The following is a 9,622-nucleotide window of genomic DNA, read 5'->3' as shown; positions in this document are numbered from 1 at the left end:
CCCTCGTACCACCACCCGGTCCCACTGACCTCTCGCGGACCCACCTGCTCCATGTCAGCCACGGCCCCAGTTCTTCTTAGCCCCTGCCGCAGCCCGTCTCCGCGGCCCCAGCAGCGCCTCGGAGAGGAAGGGGATCTCCCGGCGGCGCCACTTCCGCCACTGAGTCCGCCCCCGAGAGCGAACGTGCGTAGGGCTGCAGCCCCGCCCCCAAGCCCTCGGGCCCCACCCCCAAGGGGCGGAAGTGGGGGCTGCAGCTAAAGTTAGGCCTGAAAGGATATTCCTAACGGTAGGGGTGTTGGAAAGAAGCCCAGGGGCATCATCCTTATTGGGCCACACAGGCCTGGCACTGTGGAGAAAAAAGGGGATCTTCCTGAGGGGAGGCCTGTGGGGCTGAGGGACAGGCCCTTTGGAGGAATCCAGTTACTCTTGAAGGACTCTTCTTTCCCCCTCTGCCTCTTTCAGCCATCCTCAGCAGGATCTAGAACTCCTGTGGTCCTTCCCAAGAGGGCTCGGAGCTTGTCAGCAGTCAAGTCTCCAAACTAGAGGACTGGACACTAGGGTCGAGGACCTGACCCTTGGATGACCACCACAGGGTAACAGGGAAACCTGTTACCTCCTCCCTCTCCTTTCCCCCTGAAAGAGAAGTCTCAGCAGTTATTTACAAAGATTTATTGCAGCATGGGAGCGGTTCAGTCCTGGAGTCAGGGAAGGAGGGAAGGGGGCAGAGCAGCTGGAGGACAAGGAGAGCCTGGCTCCCCCACCATGTGCCCCCCTAAGGACTTATATACTAGGCGGCATTCCTGGCATCAAAGCACAAACAAAATGCAACAAAGCAGCCTCTGCCAGTCCATCTTCCAGGCACCCAGGCTGGGGAGCAGTTGATAAGGGGAAGAGTTCCAAAATGTTGAGGCTGTGGAAAGGATGCCTGAATCCTGGGCCCTGGTAGAAGCCAGTGAGAGGGGTGGTGACTTGGAATTCCCCAGGGGATGGAGAAGGATCTGTGGGCACTTAAAGTTCTCGGTACCCTCTTTCCCCAGATCTTAGGGTCCTGCCCTGTGGGTTTCCTGTGCCCAGGGGAGAGGGTCTGGGGAGTAGACTTGTGAAGGATGAACCTTTGTCCCCCATTTACTGGATTTCCCAATGCAAGCTCTCTCACATCCCACCACCCACTGGGTGAATGGGGGAATGACTGGCAGGGGTAGGCATCAGGCAGCAAGTGCCCAGGGACTCTGGGCATCAGCCAAAGGTGGGCAGACAAGCAAACACAGACCAGCCCTAGTCTTCTAAGTCAGAAGCCGCAGCCCTAGCAAGTGAGGGGAAGGGTACAAAATAGGGTGGGGACAGAGTGGGTTTCTGGGGAACAGCAATGCCCTCGCCACTTCTGGGAGATGCAGGGCTGGTGCCTATGAGCCAGGTTCAGGGTGAGCAGGGCGCTGTGGCTCCTCCCCAGGTTCTGCAAGGCAAGCAGATGGACTTAGGGTCTGGCCACGCCCACCAATATCCCAGCCCCGCTTCCCCAGCCCCACCCACCCCCAAACCTCACCATTTAATGCCGGATCTTCCACTTGGTCCTCAGAGCTTCCGTCTCTCTGGGGCTCATCCAGGGGAGGCGGACGCTCCCAGGGACCCTCCAGACCTTGACCAAAAGTAGTCTTCTGCCCAGCTGGGGACGGGAAAGAAGGGATAAAAGCACAGGCTCTGAGTATCCGTCTGGCTGTCCTGGAACAGGAGCCGAGTCTCTCAGCCGGCTGTGGCCAAGCCTTTGGAGGGTATCGTGGTATAGTGGAGAGAGCACTGGACTAAGACAGCTCTTGCAATGACTAGCCATATGACTTAGATAGGTCCGTTGTTACCTCTTTGAAGGGGATGGTAAGAGGGAAATTGTGTAGACTGCCTTACATAAGATAATAGTTAATACCCTGCAGCCCAGCGCCGGCACTTAGGAGCTGCTCCAAGATTGGTCATCCTGTCATTTGACCCACTGCCCTGCTGCTTTCCTTAAGGGAACAGTCTCCTCTCACCTCCTCTTCACCTGTTCCAGCTGGAGATTTTGCTCCCATGACCGAAGCCCCCACTGCCAAGGCAGAGAGGAGGCCCACGCCATTTTGGGGGGAGGTGCAAGGGATGGACACTTCAAGCAGGAGTGGTTGGCTAGTTTTCATCTCCATAAATAATGGCACCAAAACGTTTAAGGTGCACTGGGAGGGATAGATGTGGATGGCCTGGGCCAACAGTCCTGGGAGGGCTGAGATCTTCCTGCCTAGGAATTCTCTGGGCCTTGGGACTCCCCGTGGAGATTTGGGGATTTGGGGTCTCTAGCTTTGAGGCCTTCTGTGTAGGTTTCATGCCCCTCCCTGGCCCCTCTCTTCCCAGGCAGCTGGGGTTGGAGCTGCAGCCAACGCAGTTGGTTCTTGAATCCTACATTCTCCATCTAGACACTAGAGGGCACCCTCTCACCTCCAGCCTAGGAAATACAAAAGGGGAAAAGAGCCACAGGTTCCTGGAGAGGACTTATCGACCAGCCCTGTGCCCCCTAGCAGAGACCACATCCTGTGTTCAGAAATGCAGGCGATGGGGCACTGGATACTCTTAGCCCACTATCCCCCATCTCCTTGCACCTCCCAACTGCCGTGGATGGGAAGTCCTTTCTTGGGTCTAGCCTCAAACCTCAGGTGGCCTTGCCTTAATTCTTAGGGAAGAGAGGAATTATTGGAGGAAACTGGATTGGGAGAAGGACTGAGTCAAGGATGGGAACAGCCCAGGTGTCAGGTAAGGCTGAGTGCAAGGCATCCTGTGGGATGAGAGAGTGGGGAGGCCCTTGACATGTGTGAGAAACTGTGAACCGGGAGGGGGTGTTCCAGGACACTCAGGGAGGATCCCACCTAATCTGTGGTGGTGGAACCCAGGCTTCACAGCCCGTTCAGCTTACCAGACCCCCTGCCGCCCTTCAGGATTTCAGCCTGGCTGTCCTCGTCCTCCTCCTCTTCTTCGTCCTCCTCCTCCTCGTCCTCCTCTCTTGGGTAGCCCAGCTCCCGCAGCTCCCCCAGCTCATCCTCCTCCTCTGAGGCCTGGTTCTCACCCAGGTTGCTGATGGACTGCAGGTGAGACTCAGCAATGCGCTGCACAGCTGGCACAGGGGGACCGGGAAGGCAGGGCTCAGCCAGGCCCGAGAAGCGGGAGAGGCATGTGGCCCAGTCCCCAGCCTCCTTCCTGTGGGCCTGGGGCAGAGCTAATCCCCCACAGGGGTCTAGTTCAAAAGCTAAAAGCTGCAGGTCAGCCTGCTGGGGGCCCAGACCAGGGCAGAAGCAGCAGGGGGTAGCCTCTTGATCACGTCTGGCTCCTAAGCTGTCCAAAGGTGCTGCTCTCCCAGAGGCCAGCACCAGGCAGCTCCTGCCAAGCCGGACAAGACCAGGCGGGTACAGCAACAGCTTAACATTCCCTGGCTGGGGAGCTTGTCCACCAGCTACAGCCCCTGGAGAAGGCACAGGGCCCATGGGCCAGGCCCTGGGGGATGTGTCCCTTTCAATTTCTAGGGGAGTGCCCAGCCTGCTTAGGGCTCACTGCTACCCCGATCCTGCCCACCACCCCATGCTGGGCTTGGTCCCCACTCCCCGGCACTGCCCCATCGTAGATGCTACTCCACACACCCCTGCCCTAGGCTCTAAGAGGTAGGAACAGTTCTGAGGCTGAGGACATAATAGTCTGCAGCCAGTGAAGTCCGTGCCTGGGGATGCGGCGTGCTCAGACGCGGCCCCCACAATCTTGACCCACATCCCCAAGCTTCAGCTCCCTCTGCGGTGACCTAGAAAGCAGTGAACACCACCCACCCCCCCAACGCCACCAAGGCCTGCTGGGATAGGACCTAGCAAGGGAACAGTGTGGGCAGCTGGAGAGAAGTTTCCAAAAGATGGAAAGGACTAGGGGGTTAGGAGAAAGGGGCCAGGGCTGGGGGACTCTGGGAGAACGGCAGGGGTTGAGGGGACCCTGGGAGGAGTGGCTGGGACAGAGGCAGCAGGGGGCCCAGGAGCTGGTGGGATTTTAGAGCATTTGGCTCACTAAAGTCAAGGCCCAGAGACCAGGTGCTGACGAGCTGGGCCCTGCAGTTGCTGCAGCTCCTCCTTGCTCCGCAGGCAGCCCCTCCCCTCAGAAAGCCCAGAGGGGGCAGATCCAGGCTGGAAACCTCCAGTGTAGGGAGCAGGGCACGGCTCTCCTGCCAACTCAGGGCCAGGCACAGAGGGTGCATTGTGCCTGCCCGCTGCCCTGCCTTGCCCCGAGCTCCACCCGGTGCCTCCTGCTGGCTCTAGGCAAGCTACCCAGGCAATAAAAGTGCGATAAATTACCCCGCCCTGTCCTTGGGGAAAGCTTCACCTTGAGGCAAGTGTGAGAGCTCGGCCTTGAAGACCCCCCTCAAGCCAAGACTCAGTGTCCACCCTTCCTTGGGGGCCCTGAGCTTCTCCACCTACAAGTCCCCCACCCTGCCAGATGCTTTCCCTGCTCAGAAAGGAGCCAAAGCCTATCACACAGTGCCCTGCAGGTTCAGAAGGGTCCTCTGAGCGTTGGGGAAGGGAGGAAGGGAGGAGAGGAGGTGGCAGCTCGAGCAGCCGGGGGTGGAGAGTTCAGTTCTTCAGTTCGTGAGCCACAGCATCAACAATAGGTGTGCGCAGCCCTGTGCTGGCGCCCCGTGAGCCTCCCGCGTGCCTCGCCTGCCTCGTGCCTCGCAGGGCTCTCTGGGGTCTCCCCCTCATCCTCCCAACTGTCTCCTAATCCCTCTGTCTCCAGCTCTGGGAACCTGAGTTCCCCCGACCCAAGTGGCCCTTTTTAAGCTCCAAGGTCCCCAGCACAGCCCCCGCACCCCTCTCCTGGCCCCTTTCCACCGCCCTGCCTTTCCCCACTCAGACCCTCCTTAAGTTGCAGCCCAAAGGGGCCACGGGGGCAGGGGCACATTTCTGGCATCTTTTTCACCCCAGCCCTCTGCCCCTCGCTCACAATCAAGAGTCCAAGGGTGGTTCTTCCCTCTCACACGCACTTGCCCCCGGCCCAGCCCAGGATGGGGAGGAGAGAGATTTCTCATATTCTCTCCTGAGAAGATGCCACCTCCTCCCTCATGCCTGCTTCAGGGGCTGGCCTTCCCCACATCCCAACAGGTAGGAAGGCCTTCCAAAAGCTGAACCCACTGCCCGCTTGCTGTCCCTGCCTCGTCCTGTCCTTGAGGAAGAGAAAGGGCTCCTGCCCTTCTGGACTCTCCTCCCAGTCTCTCTGCTCCCAACCTTGGCCGGCAGGCTGACAGGTGCACCTGTTGACTTGGCCTTTCACTGGGAACTCATTAAACCCACCCCAGAGGGAGCTCTCCGCACACCCTTCTGGTTCCCTCCCTCCCAGCCTCCGTGGGAGGAGGGGCTGGCCAGGCAGGAAGAGCCTCAGGTGGGAGCTGAGGTGGTGTAGGAAGGCATCCTAGGGCTTAGTTAGGAAGAGACCCTCCTCACACCCCCACCTGTGCCACCTTCTCCTCCAGGTGTATCTCCCCCAGCTCCCCCCTGGAAGCCAAGTCTCCAGGCCGGCCCTGAAGACCCCTGTGATTTCACACCAGCTTCCCTTTGCACACCTTCCTCCCTCTCCCTGGAATGCCCCTCCATGCCTGGCCTGCCTGTTGAATTCTTATTCAGCCTTCCCATCCAAGCTTAAACACCCTCTCCTCTGTAACTCTCCCTGACCCTTTGAGGTGAAGGGCCCCAGGAGGGCTGAGGCCAAATCTTACTCTTATTTTTGCCCAGCACCCACCAGGGGGGCCTGGCATACACTAGGTGTTTGATAAGTGAGTGCTATAGGAATGACTTGCCTTTTGGTATAGAAAGGAGAAGCAGGAACATCGGTGTGCAGACCTGTGCAAATGGCACGGGGATGGGAGAGGAGAGCAAGGGGTGCAGCCCAAAGAAGGTGCCCTTCGGGGAGAAGGAGGGGGAGGTGGTCCAGTGCATGCTTGCAAAGGAGGTGCAGAGCCGATGCCTACTTGTTACGTACCTCTTTTCTTTCAACCCCACAACCTAATTTTAAGACCCATGCCACCCTTTTCAGCCCCTGGGCTGCTTCTTTTTACAAGGCCAAATTAAGAAAGAATTGGTCTCTAAGTAGGGCTTGGGGTGGGTACACAAGACTATCCGTCCCCACCAACAAAAGCTCAACATGTCACACACACACCCAATGTCAGCCCAGTTGCAGGGGTCAAGGGGACAGCCCAACTGATGGGTGGGAGACAGTACCTTTCAGCGAGGGGGGTGTGTAGGCACAGGGGTTGGGTCTCTTCGACTTGAGGTGGTGCCCCTCTCCTGAGGCTCTCTGCTGGGGAAGTGCCAGGTTAAATGGGCTTACAGAGGCCCCTTTCCTTCACCCTCCCTCCATTCTATCCCACCAAGGCAACCCAGGCAGACTGGTCTAGCCTCTGTTCTCAGGTCCAGGCCCAGGCACTGCTGCCCCTCGGGTCCTGCACCTCCTGCACCGAGGCTGAGGCTAACTGGTGGCTTTGGGAGGGGCTCCATAGCCATGGCCTGGCTCAGATCAGGACCCTGCGTTCTGGAGGCCCAGCCTGAGTCTGAGCAGAGGAAAGACAAGGGCAGAGGAAAGACAAGGGCAGGGTGTTGGCGGCACCCTGGCACCAGGCACTCTCACTGAGGTGCCAATTGATATGCTAATGTCCTCCTGGGTGGCACCGTGTGTTAGCTGGGAAGTAATCCCCTCCAGCCCATCACAAAGGGCCCTGGCATCCCTCCTTCCAGCTGCCCCTGGAAACTCACCTGGTGGGGTGAGGCCTCCTCCTCTGAGGGAGGCCACCAGTGAACCGAGCCAGGAAGAAGAGAGAAGAGGGAGAGACAGAAGAGAGAAAGAATCTGAATTACTTTCCCCAAAGGCTCAGTCTCTGTGCCCTTTCCCTCCTGGTGTTGGGAAGTGCCTGGTCAATAAATGAACCCAATGGAGTTGGGCTCCCAGACCTTAACCCCCCCATCTTCTGCTCAGTCTCCTACTCATGGGACTTTGGCAGGGGCCCCAAGAAGGCATCAGGGTTAGGATGGGGCCAGCACTAGGGGGCAGGGTAGGGGCCCACCTGGCGAGGAGTGCTCTGAGAGCCGGAACAGCATGGCAGGGGTTGGTCTCCTGCGCCGGATCTAAGAAGATAGAGAAAGAGATGGGGAGGAGGAGGGGCAGGACAGACACCTGCAGCCCACTCCCCACCCCCTACCCAGGCAGCAGGGAACAAACAGTGCTTTGGAGTCCCCAGGGAACCTTTGAATCAAAGCCTGTCAGAGCTGTAAGGAACTCCATAGCTCACCCAACCCCCTCATTTTACCAAGGTGAAACCCAAGGCTCAGAGAGGTTCAGCAAAGAGCTCAAAGTCACACAGCATGCCAAGGCAGGGAAGGGACAAGAAAAATGCATCACTGGCTCCCAGCTGATGCCCATCCCACTCCATGGCTACTCCAGAACTGCCACCTCCCTTTCTGCCTTCCCCTACCAAGGCCCTTCCTCTCTCATTTTTGAGGACATCAGACCTCAGAACCTGAAGCTGGCTGTGGAAGATGCCCCATGGGCCATGGCACCCACATGGCCCTGCCTACCTAAGGTCAGCTCAAGGGCTCCAGGGAAAGTGGATCCAGTTGCAGAGGGAGGCTGAGCCTGGTACTGCAGGCACCTCCAACCTCACACTGAGGCGCAGGTGTGGGTCTGACCCTCAGACCCACAGGGGCCTGGGTGTGGTCTCTGGGGGCCTGGCTCTGGGTCCCTCTAGCAGTATCTCTCAGGCTGCAGAACTCTTCACCCAGTCCTCATAAAAAACAAAAAGTTGCCCTCCTTGGTACATGAGCCAAGCTGCACCGGGGGGTGGGGGGCGCACTGAGCACTCCTAGTGACTCCCCCGCCTTCCCCCCAGCTTGGCAATCAGACCAACTGTCAGTTAATTAGGTCCCCTCTGAGCTCCAGGGAAATGCACAAAGAGAACCAGGTGAATTAAGCTGAAACCGCCACCTCCCTCTGCCAAGCTCCCAACGCTGCCCTCCAGACCAAAAGCTGCTTGGGCCGGGGACCCAACCCGCCCCCATGGCCGCCTAGCTCTCCTCAAAATGACTTGGCTCCACTCTCACTGCGCTGTGGGGTGCCAGCTGCATCTCAGCAACAAGTGAATGGCTAAGTTGCGGGGTGGGGGGCAGAACCCTCTTCTCTCCCTCCATCACATCCCACCCCCCACCCCCACCACAAGCCGTTGGAGGCCTCCAGTCCCCAGAAAGGCTGTCCAGAGAACTCAGTTGTCTGTGGGAGGACTTCTGGCTTCTGTGATGACTGGTCATCATCCCCCCCACCCTTGTTGCCATGTTGTGGCTCTGTCTAGAGGTCAGAACAAGGTTCTGGCGACCCCAGCCCAGGCACGCAGGGTGGAACTAGACAGAAAGCCAGAGCGTGGGGCAGCTGGGCGGAGGCCTGCTCTGTGTAATAGGTCAGTGTACCATGTTTCTCACATCTGAGCGGCACCAGTGGTCCGCGTGGGAGTTTAGGGAAGGAGGACACTGTGCAGGGTCCGGAGGACCGTCTGCCCTCCCTGGGGCCGCCCGGGATTCTCCCGCCCCGGGATCAGGACCGAGGCCCCGGGGGGAAAAGTTGCACGAGTCTCCAGCGAACTTCACGCGCTGCCCCACGTCCCCGCCGCGTCCGAGGCGGGCCCGGGACTCCTTCGCCCCCGTCTCCCAGGCCAGTTCAGACCCCGGAGCGCAGAGGAGCCCGGGTGTTTAGCGGGGGTGAGGGGGGCGCCGCCGGGGCTGGGGCGCAGCCCCCTTACCATCTCCACCTGGCGGGGGTCGAGCTGGCTGGGGGGCGCGGGCACGGAGAACTGGATCTTCTTGCGGTCCTTGGGGTCCATGGCGGGCGGGTGGTCGGTGGGCGGGGGGCGCGCCGCGGGGTCCGGGGCTGCGGTCCAGGCGCGCTGCTCAGGGCGCCGCGGCGACAGCGGGCCGAGTGCGGCGGGGAGGAGCAGGAGGGCTGTTCACGCACAGATAAAAATACCGCGCCGGCGAGGGGAGGGGGCGCGGGGGCGCGGGGGCGGGGGGCGGCCGCCTCTGCTCGCCTACCCCGCCGGGCTCCGGGGCTCGCCCGTGCCTCGGTGCCTTCGCGCCCGCACCCCGGGCTCCCCGGCTCGCGGGTCTGGGTCCCTGTCTCTCCCCTCCTTCCCTCGCTCTCTCTCAGTGTCTCTCCGCCCTTCCTCTATCTCCCTTGCTCCCTCTCCGCATGTCTGTCTCTGTCTCTGTCTCTGCCTCTGCCTTGCTCCGTCTCTCCGGGTCTCACCCTCCGGCCCCAGCCTTAGGGTGCCCAGCCCGTCCCCTCAGCCTGGCGCTGGCGCCCGGGAGCTTGGTGGGAGGACTCAGGAGACAGGGGCCAATGAGCGCCGAGGAGCGTGTTCTCCCGGGGCCGGGAGGAGGGCGGGGAGTGTGAGCCAGGACGCGGGGAGCGGGCTGGGGGCCCCCTGCCGTCTCCCCAGAACTTGAAGCTGCATTATTGATGGAGTCCAGCAGGGAGGATAATGCGGGCAGGCCGAGGGGAGAGCAGCAGCGGGGACTCTGGCTTTAACCCCTTCCTGGTGTGGATA

General features: G+C 60.2%; 1 protein-coding gene across 4 annotated transcripts; it reads right to left on the bottom strand.

Annotated features, from left to right (window-relative positions):
• Positions 1–653: 653 nt before the first annotated feature.
• Positions 654–9,364, bottom strand: PPP1R1B (protein phosphatase 1 regulatory inhibitor subunit 1B). Of its 4 annotated transcripts, none has more exons than XM_032615010.1 (7): positions 8,819–9,361; positions 7,097–7,157; positions 6,789–6,811; positions 6,258–6,333; positions 2,930–3,127; positions 1,544–1,663; positions 654–1,453 (listed from the first exon to the last, which is right to left on the bottom strand). In XM_032615010.1, the coding sequence occupies exons 1-7, from the start codon at positions 8,897–8,899 to the stop codon at positions 1,404–1,406; spliced, it is 609 nt and encodes a 202-aa protein (XP_032470901.1). In that variant the 5' UTR covers positions 8,900–9,361; the 3' UTR covers positions 654–1,403. The 4 variants fall into 4 exon arrangements, with proteins under 4 accessions (XP_032470901.1, XP_032470900.1, XP_032470903.1 ...); XM_032615009.1 differs by having other exon boundaries at positions 655–1,453; positions 6,258–6,336; positions 8,819–9,362; XM_032615012.1 differs by lacking the exon at positions 8,819–9,361 and adding an exon at positions 7,608–7,796 and having other exon boundaries at positions 655–1,453; positions 6,258–6,336.
• Positions 9,365–9,622: the final 258 nt, after the last annotated feature.

This window comes from Phocoena sinus, chromosome 20 (assembly GCF_008692025.1).
Source record: "Phocoena sinus isolate mPhoSin1 chromosome 20, mPhoSin1.pri, whole genome shotgun sequence".
NCBI classification, from domain to species: domain Eukaryota; kingdom Metazoa; phylum Chordata; class Mammalia; order Artiodactyla; family Phocoenidae; genus Phocoena; species Phocoena sinus.
Note: the sequence above shows the minus strand (reverse complement) of the source record. Positions and strands in the feature narration are given on the sequence as shown.

Bases quoted from the DNA above. Each gene is read 5' to 3' on its own strand.
- PPP1R1B (XM_032615009.1), bottom strand. From the start codon at position 8,899: ATGGACCCCAAGGACCGCAAGAAGATCCAGTTCTCCGTGCCCGCGCCC. The intron at 6,812-7,096 runs GTGGGCCCCTAC...GGCCTCCCTCAG, and splicing joins CTCAGAGCACTCCTCGCCAG to AGGAGGAGGCCTCACCCCAC. The intron at 1,664-2,929 runs GTAAGCTGAACG...TCCCGTCCCCAG, and splicing joins GAAGGGCGGCAGGGGGTCTG to CTGGGCAGAAGACTACTTTT.